The 18,848-nt window shown below is 40.5% G+C and overlaps 1 protein-coding gene across 1 annotated transcript in view; it reads right to left on the bottom strand.

Annotated features, from left to right (window-relative positions):
- Positions 1-4,290: 4,290 nt before the first annotated feature.
- Positions 4,291-18,848, bottom strand: part of LOC113958851 (vasculin-like) — a 29,854-nt gene continuing 15,296 nt past the window's right edge. Inside the window, exons 5-10 of the mRNA XM_027667434.1 lie at positions 18,300-18,484; positions 17,359-17,499; positions 16,721-16,882; positions 8,719-8,891; positions 6,346-6,448; positions 4,291-4,446 (exon numbers count right to left, since the gene is read on the bottom strand). Of these exons, the coding sequence (XP_027523235.1) occupies positions 4,291-4,446; positions 6,346-6,448; positions 8,719-8,891; positions 16,721-16,882; positions 17,359-17,499; positions 18,300-18,484 (920 nt within the window). The remainder of the gene's footprint in view (positions 4,447-6,345; positions 6,449-8,718; positions 8,892-16,720; positions 16,883-17,358; positions 17,500-18,299; positions 18,485-18,848) is intronic.

The raw sequence follows: 18,848 nt of genomic DNA, 5'->3' as shown, positions 1-18,848 counted from the left end.
TTTCTAATTTCTCTAAAGAAAATTTTCTCAGTTACAACCTGTAAATTTACCAAGTCTATACACTTAGTATAACACAATTCTTCTATAATTATAGTATCTTCTCAAAGGGTTAGTTACAGAGGTGACATTTGTCACTAAATTGAGGTCAGAGGAAAAAAAACTCTATGTCCAGCATTGAGAAATACCAGGGTAAAAAAAGTTTTCACTTAGTAGTAAAACTAGTACATTTGCATATCACTATTGTCACGTGAAAGGGGGGAGTTTAGATTTTTGCCTGTCAGTGCCCCCAGGAAAGTCGAGACCCTTGTATCCAGCAGTCTGTCGGCGTCTCGTAATGAGACCCTTCACCAACAGATTCACAAGATCAGAGGATGCTTCGACTACCCTTGTCAGGGAGGACTCAACAGAGTGAAGATCCCTCAGTGGATCCTGCCAAGGTGTTTTCTGCTGTTGGCAACTGAAAGGACTCACTTTAAAAGTTCATGGAATAACACTTTTTATTAATACAAATTGTGACAGATAAGGTTTGAAGGTTGTTGGTGATAGTGTCTACTGCAAAAATATGTTTTAAAGTAATCTACTGATATATTAAGGAAGCACAAGTTCTAATACGAATCAATCTACTAATATACTATAGGGCAAGCACAAACACAAGCTCTAGTCCTAAAAGCAGCATTCAATGTGCATAGAGTATAATTTTTGCCCAAGGCATCCCTGTGGGGCGAGAAGATAGGCTCAGTCTGTCAACTGATCCCAGCAGTTTCAGTGGAGTCTTCTCCAATTTTCCCCCTATCCTCCACTTACTTTTATACTATTTCTTTATGTTTAGGCAGAGCTTGAGTGGCTTTAGTCATAAATATCTTTTATTTCTGACTGGTGCAAAGTTCTCTCACCATACCTAATGGGAGGGGAGTGGTCATGGTTTGGCACCTGAGGAGGGGGTTTTTACATGGTTGTTTGCTCAGCAGCGGAACACCTTGATTCTCCCTTGGCTGACAGGTACTGTACGGTCTCATGATCTTCAAAGTACCACAATGTTCCCCCTTTCTGCTGGGATTTGAATGGAGGGGGGCCACGTAGTCTCCACTTCGTTCCACACTCCGTTACATTCCTCTGAGCAGATGCTTATCGTTGTATGGAGAGCATGTCAACTACATTCCATCCAGGGAGTAGCTACTGCCTTTTACCCTAGAATTCTTAGTCTCTTCTAAATTTTAACCCTATCTATCATCCCACAACTATGATAGGCAGAAGATCCTGCTGATAGGATGCGACAACAAAAAAGGAGAATAAACTACACCAAGGTGTCAAAGTCAATAAAAAGAAAAAAACCCCTGCCAAATAGAAAGGTAAGGTATTACAAATAGGAAATACTTCATTACCAAAACAGCAGTTTTTTCTTTAAAAGAAGAAACATTTTTATCCTCTTAAATTTAGACAAAATAGCATATTTCAATACATTGTGCCAAAAATTAACTACACCATCAAGTGCATGCCTGTTCCAAGAAAAAAACCCACCTGACATCTTAATAGAAAACTTTTTAACAAACAAAAAAAATGTCCACCACAAATGTGGGGGGCAATTGAGCTGTGGACAGCTTGGGCCCTGAATTTGAGTGGTTGCAGCTGTGAAGTTGTGAAGGAATGTAAACAATGAAGATGAGAAGGTGGACAGGGAGGATGGAGCTGCGGGGCAGCTGTGATAGCCAGAGAGCCTGGACTGTTTGCTGAGTCACCCTGAGTTGCAGAAGCTATAGAGCAACCAATCTTAAGATGTGTATGTAGTAAGGGCACCAATGGTGGTGAAACACGCTGGCTAGGGGAGACTATAAATTAACAATGTTTGTATGAAATAAAGTTTTTTCTGTGTAAAATCCCAGTGTGGTGTCCATCCCGACAACAACACATAAACCCACACTTCTCACAAAAAAACACCCCTACCACCTTTGGCCCAAAACTGTTAGATGCCGCCTTATAAAAACATGTCTTTTTCTGAAGAAGTTAAACATGAACAAAATCTCAGCTTTATATTTTTGCTTTAGAGTTTTAAATTGTAAATTACTTACTATAAAAAGTAGTGTAATTCAAAAATATTTTGAAAGAGGAATGTCTATATATAAGGTATGTTATAAATGTATGTGACATCACCAAGAGTAGTTGTACTTATGAATTAATGCTCCATAGTTTGTACAACCCTTTGTAAAATATTTAAAGAACTAAAACAAACCAAAGAAAACTATAAATATAATACAATAGTTTTTAAATGTGTGGTTAATAAAGAAAATAATTTGACACAAAGTAAGCAAAACAGGTGCTTACTGCATAGATATACTTCTGCAGCTATAAAAGCAAGATCTGGTGATAAAAATATTTTTAACTCATTTTGAAATGCAGTCACTGCTGCCAGAGTACATCTAATATAAAGGCAAACAAAACTTAAATAGATTTTAAAACAATACCCCTGATGCTATGCACTGAGCCAATACTCTGTAAATCAGTCTATTTTTCATGTAATAGACAAATCCAGTCAGTGTAATTATTTTTTCTGTACGTGTAGGAGACTGGAGGAATGGTTGACTGGCTCAAAACAACCAGGTGGAAAAGTGGTGGGGGAACAAGGGTGAGTTCTGCATAGGTGGGCAGCACACTGCTCCCTCCCACCCCTCTGCTGCACAGTGCATGCACATTTGAAAAGTCGGCAGCAGTTGGCACTGTAATGGGGGCGGTCGACCACATGGGACCACAGTAAACCCCAAAATGGCGCCAGGAACATTCTGGCTCTGTGTAAAGTGCAGGCGCGAGACTTTGGCACTGAAATTAGCATAGGTCCACCTGGGGGAGGGGTACAGGGGACCAGAACTGATAAAAAACCAGAAACACAGAATCACAGGATATGCCAAGTTGGAAGGGACCCACAAAGATCATCAAGTCCAACTCCTGGCCCTGCACAGGACCATCCCCAAGAGTCACACCACATGCCTGAGAGTATTGTCCAAATGCTTCTTGAACTCTGGGAGGCTTGGTGCTGTGACCACTTCCCTGGGGAGACTGTTCCAGTGCCCAATCACCCTCTGGTTGAAGAACCTTTTTCTGATGTCCAACCTAAACCTCCCCTGACACAACTTCAGGCCATTCCCTTGGCTCCTGTCACTGGTCACCACAGAGGAGAGATCATTGCCTATCTCTCTTCTTCCCCTCATGAGGAAGTTGTAGACTGCGATGAGGTCTTCCCTCAGTCTCCTCTTCTGTAGGCTGAACAGACCAAGTGCCTTCAGCCACTCCTCATACGGTTTCCCCTCAAGGCCCTGGATTTAAAAGCTGCTGAGACCATGCTGGATCCTAGGGTGGTGCCTATCTACCTCTCTCTCCTTTTTCTTTCTCTTTCTTCTCCTACCTTCTTCTTGAAATAGATGGTAAGTCTGACCAAAAAATCCAGTCAAAGCCTTGCCAAGTGCCTCATTCTATCTGGATGTTCTAAAGTTTGCAAATAAAGTTGTTTGCTATTGAACCTCCTGAGAACTTTGTTGTTTCTCCCATGCCCCGTCCAGAGTAAATCAAACTACCTTCCCCTAAACCCACTGAGCAGGATGGGGCATTACAGCACATGAATAATAAAATTAAATTGCTTTTTTTCCCCCCAAGAAACATGTTCACTGTGAGAATACTCAGTCTTGCAATACCCCACATAAAGTCTTCAAATTAAAGGTTAGTTCTAGGAATTTGAAACTGAAACATCACGGTTTTTTTCCGTTAATAATGATGACTACATTATAAATGGCTAAAGAACAACTGTGTGTGGAAAAAGCAGAACAGTACAACAGCCCAGTTAAGGAAAAGAGTTTTAGTGCACTTTTGTAGTCAACATGCTACATTGCCCTTTTTGCATACAAAGTGGACTCAAGGATTTCCATTTTAAGAAAGAAATTATTTGGCAAGTAAAACACTGTGTCAGGCTGCCTTTTTTTCCCCCAATATACTTGGACATATTAAGACAGAAGCCTTGCTAAATGTTACACAATTCCTTTTGTTTTTATTTTTGAGAAAGTCTGATTTATTACACTGTCACATTGCTACTCAGAAATGCTGCAGTGATGAAATCAATGTTGGGTCAACCCAAGTCCTCATTCTACATTTTTTCACAAAGAAATTACAGTAATGTTCAACACAACATTTCTTGCTTTCTTCTCTAATGGGGTATGTTACTACATCAATTAGAAATTTTTTTCCAAACAATAGATCCCCAAATTTTCATGGGATCAAAACAAGCTTCTACAGATGTTACAGAAATCTTCACACATCATCATCTGATGTATCACTGCTGCTTGTCTCTAAATCGTCATTCTCCAGAGCAGGTTTGAAAGTGCTGTTTTTCCAGGGGCTAAATTTAAAATCACAGATTAAGCCATTTTTCAAAATGCCATTTTTCCGAAGGCCATTTTTTTGTAACTGAAATGAGAAAACAAGATAAAGAAAAAGCTAAACACAACACTTGCATTTCAGCATTCTCTATGTCATCTATGGGCTACATTAGATCCACTGCACAACCTATTTTATATATATATATACACACAAAGGAAAATTCACCTGAGAGCCTTTACTTCTGGGCCAGCCACCTGCATCCAAGAGCCTCCAACTATACTAAACTAAGCTCCTGCAGTGAACAAGAGTTTACCTTCTTCTCACCCACTTCCTCAGATATCTTGCCCCAGTGATCCCTCCCACATTGTCTCTCCTGTGATGCAGTCCCTTTTTTCATAGTATGCTGCAAACACCTGTGCTAAGAAGAGCAGATTCTGCAGTGAGGAAGGGGCCCAGGAAGAGAAGAAGCAGGGAGGAATGGGTATCCCAGTCTGTCCACCTGATGCAGTTGGAAAGTCAAAGACAGTGGAGAGAAAGAAACAATTTATTCTACAAGAAAGAAATTACTGCATTTTCAGACATAGTGCAGAAGCTGGGCAATAATCCAAGCACTTAAGAGTTTAATATTCCAAATGTTCTAATTAGCACCTGCATGGCTAGACTCATGGAAATATCAAATGTTCAGATTTAACACTATGCATTATTCTCCCTTCCAGCCTCTCCTCTCTCACTGAGAGGTATATATACCCTATCAGGTATATAAAACACTCCTAATAAAAAAAAAAAAGTTAAATTTTTTTTTTAATTGGAGTCTACATTGTCTTTTTGGACTTTGTTCCTAGTGAATGAAGAGTCCCTCAATTTCCAACAGAGAAAATTCATATTTTGGAAAGCCAAGGAAACTGCATAAAAACCTTGAAAGAAAATTCCCTTTCCTCAGGCTAAGATGAAGAGTTGGAAAGCCTGTGCAATTCTACTACCAGCAATGCCGAAACTACTCAAAAGCACTCCCCTATCCTTCCCTTGATATTTTGAGAACAGGTCTACTGTATCAGGGCTTATTTAGATGATGCTACTTTGGTCTGTGTTTGGCCCAGCCACTTGTAAAAGTTTGTTCTTTTCCTGCCAAGTTATGAGAAAACAAGCACTGATAAATGAGAACTTCATCCTTGAAGCAAGCATCTTGTATAAACTGAAATTAATTGCTGTCTTATGATTGGCTCATCGCCTTTCAAGGGTGTTTGAAGGAGAAAGTGAAGAGGAGGAGGATGAAGTAAGCCCCCAGACTCATTTAGAAAAGACCCCTGAGGTATAACGTGCAAGCGTGGGGGGAATTCCAAGGTACCCATGCAGGCGCAGAAGAGATGCCACTTGCATAACAAGGGGTGGGACTGAAGGCCTCTAGCTGGGCAGTGCTGGCCACACCTGCCCAGGTAGATGTCACCAATTAATTGTATAAAAAGCAGATAGCTCATTCTGGGGAGGCAAGCTTTACATCAAAGGACAACGTTGCCTTCTGCAGGGATGCCCACTATCTTGTGAGCCTGCCGACTCTCCGAGAATGCAGCTGCTGCTATGGGTAATTCTAGGCATTCTGGGTCGGTAAGATAACTTCATAAGCAACACCTGGGTGACTGTGGGAGTCATACTGAGGGCCTATTTTCCTACTCCTTCCTCTCTTTCAGGCTTTCGTTTTGTTGGCCACCTCTTGGTAATAAATATTGGTCTTTGTTGAGCTTTCAACGGTGTATGGTTTCAGTTTCAGCATCCTTTCGAACTCTCCCTATTACACCTACCTACAATAAGTACTGGTCCCCTATCTTTTTAAAGCAACTATTATTCTGAAAGCACAAGGAGACGAGAGAGAAAAGAAAAAGGGTGCTGAAATGGCAGCATCCATAACCATCAGAATTACTAGAGATCCCCCTTAAAGGTAGACAGGGTAGCCATTCACAAGTTCATAAAGGAACATTAAATTAGCGTTACCTGTTCACTAATGATTTGAAATTCCCTCATCTCATCCTCTGTTAGTGGAGCACATGTTTCATCATTTTCACTGTCTTCCTGCCAGCCCATCTCCTTTAACAACCTTTAAAATAAAAAGGACAACATTAAGGAATTTGCTACACACACTCAGATGTTTCAAGCTCTACCTACGTAGATGTGTAAAAGACCTGTAATAAATGGATTAACTGGTCCATAATTATTTTAAACAAACTGTTACATAAAAGTAGTTCTGTTAAAAGCCTTACAAAAGATATATAAAGCACGAAAGTTGAGTAGTTCTCAGGTCCTTCACAGATGACCCTGTTTTACATCTACATGTTAAATTTCAAAGCTTGCAAAAATTAAACAGTAATACTTTATTCATAGAACATATTCTTATTTTCAAGCATATATCAACGCTATCACTTGCACATACCAAGTACTACATTTCCTGCCATCAGGTTTCACATAGACCCTGCTCTTCTGCCAACCCACTGAACATAAGGACACAAAAGCCAAATTTCATCATATTATCTCACTTAGAATCATCAAGGTTGGAAGAGACCTTTAAGATCATCAAGTCCAACCATCAACCCAGCACTACCAATGTAACCCCTAAACCACATCAACCAGCACCAGATCCAGATGCCTCTTAAACACCTCCAGGGATGGTGACTCCACCCCCTCCCTGGGGAACCTATTCCAATGCCTGACCACCCTAACAGTGAAAAAAATTTTTCTACTATCTAATATGAATCTCCCCTGTATCAGCTTGAGCCCATGTCCTCTTGTCCTCTCACTGCAGGCACAGTAGAAGAGACTGGCCCCCACCTCCTACAACCTCCTTTCAAGTAGCTGTAGAGAGCAATGAGGTCTCCCCTGAGCCTCCTCAAGACTAAATTAACCCAGCTCCCTCAGCTGTTCCTCATAGGACATGTTCTCTAGTCCTTTCACAAGCCTTGTTGCCCCTCTCTGGACACGCCCCAGCACCTCAATGTCCTTTTTGAAGTGAGGGACCCAGAACTGGACACAGTACTCGAGGTGCGGCCTCACCAATGCCAAGTACAGGGGGATGATCACTTCCCTGGTCCTGCTGGCCACACTATTTCTGACACAAGTCAGGATGCCATTGGCCTTCTTGGCCACCTGGGCACACTGTTGGCTCATGTTCAGCTGACTGTCAAACAGCACACCCAGGTCCCTTTCTGCCAAACAGCTCTCAAGACACTCTTCCCCCAGCCTATAGCTGCACAGGGTTGCTGTAGCCCAGGTGCAAGACCTGGCACTTTGCCTAATTGAACCTCATGCAGTTGTCCTTGGCCCATTAAACGAGTCTGTCCAGGTCTCTCTACAGAGCCTTCCTACCATCAAACAGATCAACACTCCCACCCAACTAGGTGTCATCTGCAAAGTTACTGAGGGTGCACTTGATCCCCACAACCAGATCATCACTTCATGATCTTTATTACCAGCTGAAAAAAGGCTGACAGCTTTTCATATTCTGTTTCAATTGGATGGCTGCTCTCCAGGACTGCCGCAATAAAGAAAGCAAAAGATATAAGAATTTGGATCATCTGCAAGTTCAGCTGTTGATGCACAGGACTTCTCTTAAAAGCATATCTGGTATTGGGACTATGGACTTTATAGCCCATTAAGCTGCAACTTCCATAGTCAATATATTTGCATAAGAAGTTATCAAGGGCAAATGACTTTAGTACAATCAAGTGACCCTGGCTACACTAGTTCAAGCAGGAAAAAAGCAGAATCTAAGCAACTACCTTCATTTTAAGACAAGAAATCTCTGTCAGGTGGAAAAGTAAGAATGTATCTCCTTTCCATAACTGCTCTGATGGAGCAGCAGTGTAGGAATGCTGGCGATGTTCTTCCATGAGAACCAACATCAGAGGTGGTTCCTCATCTCAGACCCATAGTATCTTCTGCATCAAGTTTGGAGACAGAGGTAATGCACATGAGAGAAACAGCATTGACCCTAAGTGACAGAAGCACGATTCAGGATGCAACGGCCTGTTTCTTTTTTTCTAGTACATGCTAATGTCAGAGCCAGGATAGGCTTTTTTGCAATTGAATCTCCCCTGACAGCTGATGCTGATATTCCAGCATAGACAGACTAGGAGTGATTTTGGGATGAAGGGAAGAAAATAAATGGAGACAGATTCCTCCCATGACTACACAAGTCTAGTATAAAGTATATTCTGTGTTAAATTAGTACGTCTGAAATTTAGACTTTGACAGTATTCATTAAACATTTTATGTGTTCTCAGTTTTCAGATTCTGACTTCTGAACTAGTAAGAATTTAAGACATGCTTGTTTACCATAAAGGAACACTCTTTATATTATAATAAAGTACATACCTATGCTCTGCCTCAAGTGAGCTTGAAAGAACATCTGCCTGAGGGAAAGCTGAAGATTGAATGACCTGTTGAGCATTGCCATTCTCTTGCGGAATTTCATTTTCAAAGTTTCGGTTTATATCTCTTGCATGATGAGGACTGATGCTGTTGTGCAAGTTAAAGGACTCATCATCCTGTTAATAATAATTATTATTACAAAGTTTAACAGTAAATTTCATTCACAAGTAAATGTCTGCAAATGCTTCAATTCAGTGATTCTGTTTAATTTAAATTAAGTTTAAATGGAGATGCTCTATACTACTTTAGGGGTAATTCTGTTCATACTTCTAGAGTTTGCAATACCTGGATACTACAGAAATCCTAAGTTATGCCACTGATCAAGTAATGTAGAAATCAACCCCCATGCTCAGTCTTAAACTTTTTTCTACAAAGCTTCAAACATATCTTAAAATTCAAATTTATTATTTCTATAAGTATGAAAGGCAGCTTAAATAAGTTATCTGTTGAACTCACAAACAAGGTTCCTACTTAAATATCAGAGCCATATATGTCAGAACAGGTTTAAAAGCAAAAAGAGTTCTCAAGTTTGCTTAGTTTAAGGGGCAGGTCACAGCCAACTTACCTCAACCAGCAAATTAATCTGCCACAATTTCAGAAAGATTGGATACTGCTCTTTACATTCAGACAACAGTTTCCCCTAAATGCATCACAGCTTCTCAGGCTGTTGTTACAACTGTAACTTACTAGCCATGAAATAAGAACTAGGAAGAAAGTTTATTTAGAAAGCAGACTGTTTGGGGTCACTCAAATATTAAAAGCTCTTTAATTCTATAAATCAGAGATGTTTCCTTTAACTTTACTCATTCAGTAACTTGTAATTCTTATTTAGTAATGAGCCAAATAGCCTCAGAAGTCTTACCAACTGTCAAAACAAAGAATAGTATGAACATTATCCAGCTAACATCCTTTTGACAACAAAATCCCTAAACTTGGCATATAACAGCATTATCCATAGCAGGAGGCAACTGCTCAACCAGCCAGTTCTGCACTTGTACAAATTCATACTTCAGAGTCCACAATCAAGACCATCCATCATCATTCCTGTCCCACTCACAGTGCTGTCTCCAGAAATTTTAGAATGCTCAGCAAGAATTTCATAAGAACAAGTACCCAATAAACATATATTCACCTGTAAAATCATACACCTGAAGAATGCATCTCATATAAATCTCAAAATTAATAAAAATAGTAAATAATTTTAATCTTTTAGGGAAAAATAGCTTCCAAGCATGATTCAGCTGCTGATCATGATTTGTCTCATTATTTCAGAGGTGAAATCTGTTACTGCAGACAGTAACAGCAGCATCAATGGGGTCATGTCATAAAAAGTCTGTTACACAGTTATCTCCCTATCCATTCAGTTGCACACCATGCCTTAGACTGATGATCATTAAAATCAATGTTAGAAGTAGGACAACTATTAGTTACATGATTTTTTTTTAACATCTTTTCTGACCTGTTAGTTGTGGGAGGCGTGTCTAAAGGCACAGGGGATGTGCCGGGGCAGTGAGGCCCAAGAGAGCATGCCCCAAAATAAGTAACCTGGTTGGGTAAAGAAGTCACATAGTATGTAAGGATAAAGGAGCGCGGAGTTTGAAATAAAGTCTCTTTGTCCCACCACACACAAGGACCCCGCCGTTACAAATGGCGCCTGAACAGGGACTCTTTTAGCTTATATTAAGCCAGATATTTATCCTGAATCAGGAAATCAGCCGGTAGTTCCATTATCGTCTCAATTTTTCGGAGACGAGAACTTTTACCGCAAAAAACTTTGACGTCAGTAAACCTGTGGTCTCAGTGGCATCTGAGAAACGGAAAGTTAGTTTAGCGAGCTCCAAAAATATTAGAAAAGTGCACGATATAGAAGAGAAGAAAGAAGTTAAGAAGAAACCGAGAGGTCAAAGCAGCGACCGGACAGGGCAGAGGGTCCAACGCAACATCAAAAGCGGTGAGTCCAGCTGGAAGGCACCCCGCACGGCTAGGTCTGCCCCCTGAGCGACAGCGTGCCTGCAGCTCGGAGACCCCGGCCGCGGAGCACCTTAAAACCGCCAGGGAAAGCCTGCTGTCCACTCCCGCGGCTCGGCCAACTGGTAAGGCGGCTCTGCCGCTGCCGACTGCCACGACTGGACTACGTGCGCAAGCGGTTTCGCCGCTGCCGCCTCTTAACATCTCCAGCCACTGCCGGGCCCCCGTGGACCCCCGTTTCAGTTTCTGTTCAGCAGAAACTGCCGGAGCTCCCTGCCTACTTGCCGCCTCCGACCAGCTCCGCACTGAGCCTAAAAGCGTGCCGCTGCAAAACCCGCCGCACCACATTCAAACTGCGCCGGGACCTGCCGAAAGCGCCGCGCCACGCCTTCGCGCCGGGGACACCCGTGTTGCCCAGCGATCTGCCGGGACGCCGGAGCCACTGCCCGCGCGCCGCGGACGCCCCGCACAGAACCGCCGCTGCTGCAGCCCACCCCGAGGAACCCAGCCACCCCCCCGCCTGCCAACGCTCGTCGCAGAGCCTGCGCCCACGCCACGGACGCCCGCGCGCCGACCCTGCTCCGCGCCTGCCGTTCGCAGCCGCGCCAAGGACACCAGCCGCCGCCCACGCTGCTGGAGTAGCGCCATGCCCCCCCCCACGCCACAGCCGAAATAAACCCGGACCCCCACTGAGACGCCGAGAAAAAAAACCGCAGAGAAAAGACTGCCAGATAAACCGAAACTGCTACACAAAGGACCCCGAACACATGTGCTCCCAGTCGCTCGGAGATAAGGTAAACATAAGACTCTGTTTCCATAGAAACCTCATGAAACATTGAAACAAAACACAGACACAGGCGATCGCCAGCCTTTGCAACATAAATCAGTTTACTCCGTGATAAGTTCTGCCCTGCACGAGGCACACAGGGAGGAACGAAACAATCCACACCCCACCCCCCGCACACACTGCTGATAGCAACACAACACAACATAGTAATAGAAATTCACGAGACATACCGAGGGAAGGACGAGAGACGGGAGCCAGGGGATGCGAGTCGCTGGAAAGGGACAGAAATTGTCATACAAAGTTATAGTGAGTCAAATTTGAGATGTGTAGACCAACTGCAGTCTGCTTTAAACAAGCAAATTGAATACAATGAAACCAGAGAGATGCTGTACAAGCACTTGGCTTTTGAAAGGGAAAATGCAAGCTGGGAAAGAGCTTTGCAGAACCCTCCTACAGGGGAAGACTGCAACATTATTGAACTGGTACAACCCTACCAAAGAGCTAGCTCTGAGAAGCAGCTACCTACCTCTTTAACTGCAGCTTTAGATGCCCAGATAAGAGTACAGAAAGAAGTCAGACACACAGCTAGCTGTGTTAGTTGTGGAGACACAGATCACTCTCAGGAAGATTGTCCCTGGAAACCCCTAGTAGCAACATTTAATAAACAACCTAGCAGCAGAGAAATGACTGAGTTGTACCAAGGGTGCCATAAGCAAGGCAAAGGATATGCTGTGAGTATCATACTGACTGTAGGAGCATTACTCGCTGTAATCCTTTGTAGTTCCACCTTTCATGTGCAAAGGAGGAAACTACTTCAGGCAAGCCACAATATACCAATAACCAGCCCCCAAAATACCCGTGTTCTCTGTACCCCAAAGAAAGGTGACAGGTGGAAAACACTGCAAATGTTAACAGCAGAACACGCAGTCAAAAAACATGCAAAAGCCTTGCAGATTGAACTGCCTCTACCTATAAGGCTTCCAGCAAATTGGCAACTAGTGGTAACTAGTTCAAAAAACTATTCCTTTACCATCCTCCCTCACCCTGAGGATGCCCAGAAACCTTTCTTTCCCATCATGGCTTTAAACGATGCACAATCTATGCAAAGCCACTGCTGGGCTGCCCTTCCTCAGGGAATGCAAAATACCTCGATAAAGTATCAAACAGCCATAATACATCATTATGCAGAGGACACATTAATAACCACGGCCACAAGAAATGAACTGCTATTTGTTCTTACTGCTTTAACCAAAACCGCCCAAGATGCAGATCTTCAGGTTGTTTCAGGAAGAATCCAGCAACCACAACTCTGGACTTGCCCTGGACAGGAAAACGCAGCAAAAAAGTTCTACACAGCTGACACAGCTCGAGGTAAAAAACATTTATATTTACACGAGTTGCAGAAGCCTCAGAGAGCTGCCAATTGCTTAAAACCTGTTTTAACCATAACCACAGAGGACCTATACCCTTTCTTTGTGTTGCTAAAGAGGAACTCCAACCTAAAGTCTGACAAATCGCTAGCTGCAGAAGCAAACCAGATGTTAGAAAATTATACCAAGGTGATAGAAGGCAGACAAAACAGGAGAGATCCTAAGAGGCAAATCTGCCTAGTTCTTGTTTCCAGCAGGTATGAACTATTGCAGTTTTGTTTCAGTGGGATCGGACTGACAAGACCCACTGCAATTCTAAACAGCTTTTTCTGCCACACACACACCACCTAAAAAACTGTGTAAACTGCTCATGAGATGTTTGCAAGCTTGTCATTTAAGGCAGAGCATGACTGCGAGAATTAGACGGAAGAGATCTTGCCTTTACCAACGTTCCAGCTTTGAAGGACAATTTAAATAGGATGACAGCTGAGGACGCAAGACTCTAAGCTGCCCTGGCAAGTTTTGTGGTAATACTTTAATCCATCTCCCTAAGCACATATTGTGAGCAGACATCAATTTACCTTAAGAACCTTCACACATGCATCTAGGAAAACACAAAATACTGCAATAGCTTAAATAAATCCTGCCACTGAACAGTAGGAAAACTACAGGCCATGAACCAAGCTTCTGTATAGGTTCTGAAACTGATTGCCATTCATATTACCTTGGGAAAATTTTTAAACAATCCTCTGATGTTGTGACTATGTATATTATGCTATAAGGTTGATACCCCATCTTGAAAGTTAATTTCCTTGAGATATTGTTAACCCTTACCTGTTGTTTGAAATGCGTTCTGTTTGGTTCCTGGGATTTACAGAAGGTATGATTTCTATACAATACACACAAATCACATCCTGACATGCCACAGACAATAACTGACAGTAACTAAGAAGCTGCTAAAGCGGAAATGTTTAACACTATACCCAAACTTTTAAGGCAAGCAGATTGTCTCATTCATTTTCCATCAGAATACAGGTTCTCTAAAGAGACCATTCAAAATAACAATTAGTAAAAACTACATTATCAAGGTATACCCACACTGTCAGAAATCACACCCATGCCATCTCAAGAAAGCATTAACCCTAGAGAGTTAATGGCAAATGAGACCTAGCGAACAGATATACACATCTCTGAATTAGACATATTGAAAAATGTACATGCAAATAGATACACATACACAAAACATAACTGCTACTGCATCCACTAGACAAAACACAAGAGTGTAAAACATAATTGTTTAGCAACCTCGATACACTAAAATGAACTAACATTAATAATAAACGGCTACTTCCTATCAAATAAGAAAATTCTCATGTCACAAGCATTCCACACTAAACCATAAGACAGCAAAAGCACATCACACATTAAAACACATGCTAGATTTAAACAAAAAGGGGGAGAACTGGTGTAACCTGCAAGAACATCTGTAAAAGGCTATGTATGTTATCAATTATTGAGTTGTGACAGTGCTGAAAGAAGCAGGTCTGAAAAGCAGCACAAAACCCAAGCGTTTGTTTCTCCCAAGCTACTAGTCATGGTAAGAATTGATTTCAGAACAATGGACGAGATTCCTAGATTTTATGACATGAGGAGAAAGCTATGCCTATGCAGTCATAAGAAAAGAACTCAAGCAGATTTCTTCCAAGTGTGTAAAACCCTATTCAAATACGTGACCACAACAGCAGGAACCAGAGCAACGCAGAAGTTTGAAAAGAGTTATGTTATGTTTCAAGTTTATATTAGAAGATGACCAACGTGATAAAAAACAGTCTGAAATGTGCGTGTGTGTGTTTGTGTATGTGTGTACGGTGGCCACCGGTGAATGAGATGTATGAACGGAGTGAATGAATGAAAATAGTTGTTTGACTAGTCAAATAATAAAACGCAAAACACCTCACAAAACATTACCTCAGCCAAAGTCGCTTTTAAGAAATTTTAGTTTGCTAAGATTACCCTGTTTCTTAAATAAAATTAAAACACCCAGTTATAAAACCCCTCAGATTAATAAAGTTATAAGTTTATACACAGTTAAGATAAGCCCCAAGTTAATAAAGTTATCTCTCCAAGTTACACTACCCTATAGGAATATAAGAAAGTTTCAAAAAAGGTTTACAATAGAGTTAAGAAACTAAGCAAGCAATGTACTGAGTAATTGTGAAGCTTGGTAGTTTATAATGTTCTGACTGTTAAAATTGTTGTTTGCATTGTTGTTTGCACTGTTTTTGTGACTTCTTTAACATAATTAAAGGAGGGGATATGTGGGAGGCGTATCTAAAGGCACAGGGGATGTGCCGGGGCAGTGAGGCCCAAGAGAGCATGCCCCAAAATAAGTAACCTGGTTGGTTAAAGAAGTCACATGGTATGTAAGGATAAAGGAGCGCGGAGTTTGAAATAAAGTCTCTTTGTCCCACCACACACGAGGAGCATACTTCTTCCTTGTTATACAAGGACCCCGCCATTACAGTTAGTGAAACAGCAAGGGCAAGGAAGAGGATGCATGCACTTACTGAATAACTCCAGGCTATGCGATACCTGTCCAAGGACATTACAATTTTCACTACTAAACACCCCCCCCCACACATACTGCTTCTGAAAATCAGGGACAACAAAATGCATTTTACATAAGTATCATGAAGATATTAAGAACTCAATACAATTTCAGGAACAGAAATTCTCACCAAATTCATGTTCAGAATTCTGACGCTCAAGACAGTGTTTCCCATGATCTTTTTAATTTTAAATCAAAATTTTCTGTATTTCTGAAACACGGATGAACAGCATTTCCCCCAACATCCATCTCAGGGTGCTCAGCCATAAAATACCTAATGGAAAGATGCATACCTTTTCCAACTGACACATACAGCTAAGTTGTACGGTCCCATTAGAACAAATTTTATTTTGCCCAAAATAGGAACTGGGTCAGAAAAGTGAATCTTTACTTTTATGAGCAATGCATACTGGCACTGTTTCTTTTTTCATGTATCTGAATAACTCTTCCTCAAAACCACTCATTTTATTTGTCTGGCTGATTTGTAATTTGTGCCCCTTTATTTTGTTTACACTTTAAATCACTCATTTAGAGCAAACATAGGCTTTTAATCACCTCATCCTGAATAATACATTTCTTCACTTGGACTATGTGTGATAAATATGCTTATGGTTTGTTGGTGGCTGATAGCTCTGACAAAAATATTCTCAGATGCCAGCTATGCACTGCATAAACTGATTCAAATTGAAAGAAAACTGACACATAATATTATACATAGTATAGACCTCCAAGTTCTCAATTAGGAAGTAAAACCAGGTTCTTTATATATACATAAATCAAACTACTGCCCCTATGACTAGACCAAGAATAGAGAACTTTTGACTATCTAAACACTCCAATTAGAAAGGAAATGGTTTAAGAAGCAGAACCAAGTTTTTCCATTAATTGTTCTAGGATAACTAACAGCCAAGGTGTGAAACACTGCCCTCCACAAAGATTAGGTTAGTGTACTTTATTGTTGCTAATAAACTCAAAAACATCTGTTTCTAACATGCATGAACAGATACTGCAGAAAGAAAAAAAAACCTAAGAAGCACTGAAGAAAGAGTAGTACTTGGAGCAACTTTTAAAAATTCATCAAAAGGTAATTACTTTCCTTCATTTAGAGATCAAGACCATGACTTAACAGCTGTTTACAGCCAAATAAAAAGTAGTTTATGTTTGGTCTGAGAACTGTTACTGCTGGATCAACAAAAGTATGAACAAAACTACCTTCTCTTGCCCAGCATGATTCTTGTCTTCACGTTCCTCTTCCACTCTATCTTGTTTCAATGCTTTCAAAAATTCACTCTTATCATTCCGCATTCTTGTCAATTTTGTTAAACGAGGCTGACCAACTTTGTCAATAGGGGATGATAAATTTGACCAATTGCACTAATGTAGGGGAAGGTTAGAAAAAAAGAAAAAAATATTAGAAGTCTATTCATTTAGAAAACTTTGAATGAAAGACAAAGACTCACAGGCACCTGTAGTTTCAGGTTTCATGTATATCCACAATAAAAAGTAGAGGGGAGATATAGTTCTTAGATGTAACCCCAGAGATGAAGGTTTACGAAGCCTTGCTGACAAACTGAACCTTTTGAAGTGTTCACACTATTAGCAGTTTTGAACTTTAAATCTACCAGGTTATCCTTCCAATGCACCATTTTTGCTCCAAATCAAACTTACAAAGCAAATACTGCAGTGCTTAAAGGCCAGTGATGTACCTTCCATATTTCTCTCTTCCACACTAACTTCCACAAAAATAAACTTATTTAATATAGTTCTCCATAAATCTTACTGATCCAGTTATCCAACCAACCAAATCTAAAATTTGATAGATTTGATAAAAACTACAGACATTGCTTTACCTCTTTTATTGAATTCTGTGATGCAGTAAATGCCTTGGCAGTTGATTTGAGAGGACTGAAATTGCCAATACCATATGCAGATTCATGAGAAAATGGATTCCAAAGTTTATTTTCTTTTGCTTGGTTTTTCCACTGTGTAAGATAAACAAAAGTTTTAACAAAAATTTAGAGAGCCATTAACTACAACAGGATTATTTTCAGGAATATTTAGAAAAAATGATTAAACAAAAGCAAATCATAACTACAACCATAATTTAGAGTAAATGCCTGTTTTATTGTGGAAAAGAGACTGTTTATGAGCAATTAATCCTCTCTTACAAGTACTGTTTACACTTTTTATATAGAGATAAATTTACAAACAATTCAGATACTAATATTTGAAGTATTAAGAACCAAACACATAAGACTTTAAGAGCTGAAAGTAGTGTTTTTAATGTAGTATGTTAAGAGAGTTAAGAACAGTTCCATCAGATGTTCTCAGGAGCACAGAAAAATTCCTGAAACAAAATCAAAATATGAACATGGAAAGTTGCATATGGAGAGGGACCAAAATGACACTAAGCACATCCATATCAATAATTGGGAAAAATTCTGGAGGTACTTTTTTGCAAACTATAGTTTTCCACTAGGTATCTTTTTCTGTTAAAAACATATATACAAAAGGCATTTCTATTGTCTAAGTTAAAACATCCCTTTCACTCTCCCTTAGATACCTCTTGCACTTCTCAAAAAAAGGTAAATAAGAAACAGAGAGAGACAATTACAGTATAGTTTAAAAAGAAAAATGGGGAAAAGTTACTTTCAGAGTGTTCTGCACTTAGCAAGATTTGAAAGCATAATACTCTAGGAACAGTACTCTCAGGGGTGAAATAAGCACATTCAGAATTAGAGCATGATTTTCTTTCAGCATGTTGTTCATGTTGCCAGTATCCAAGACTCACCTTTGTGGGTGAAGTAGCAGGTTTAGGGATTAATCCTTTATAAACACTCGTGCCAGTTCCATTCTTTACTGTCTGTGAATGAAGACTTCCTACTATAGGGAATCCAGGTATCTGCAGTTCTTTTGTACTGCTCTTTTTAATGACCAGCATTCTCGGAGATCTAGATTTAGGATTCAAAGGGTAATCTGGGGGGAAAAAAAAAGAAGTGAAAAAGTGTGTATGTGTGTATATCTATATATATATAGATATATGTGCATGTGTATATATTATTAAGTTCCTAGTTCATAGGGTACTGGATAGCCATATAGTCCAGAGCAAACAGGCATAAATCAGAAACCTGGTATAGTATTAGTTCCCCAAATAACACACTGTACAAACCTGGGTAAAACCTTGTTCTGTTCCATTTTCCACAACCCTCTTTTAAAAATATTTTACTTGGAAATGCAGGAATTTTACTTTCAGAAAATAAAGTGTGGTCGGTTGACTCTGGCTGGATGCCAGGTGCCCAACAATGCCACTGTATCACTCCTCTCCTCAGCTGGACAGGCG

Source organism: Corapipo altera, unplaced genomic scaffold, assembly GCF_003945725.1.
Source record: "Corapipo altera isolate COAL_440 unplaced genomic scaffold, ASM394572v1 61057, whole genome shotgun sequence".
Classification (NCBI taxonomy): Eukaryota; Metazoa; Chordata; class Aves; order Passeriformes; family Pipridae; genus Corapipo; species Corapipo altera.
This window is presented reverse-complemented; position numbering and strand designations above follow the sequence as displayed.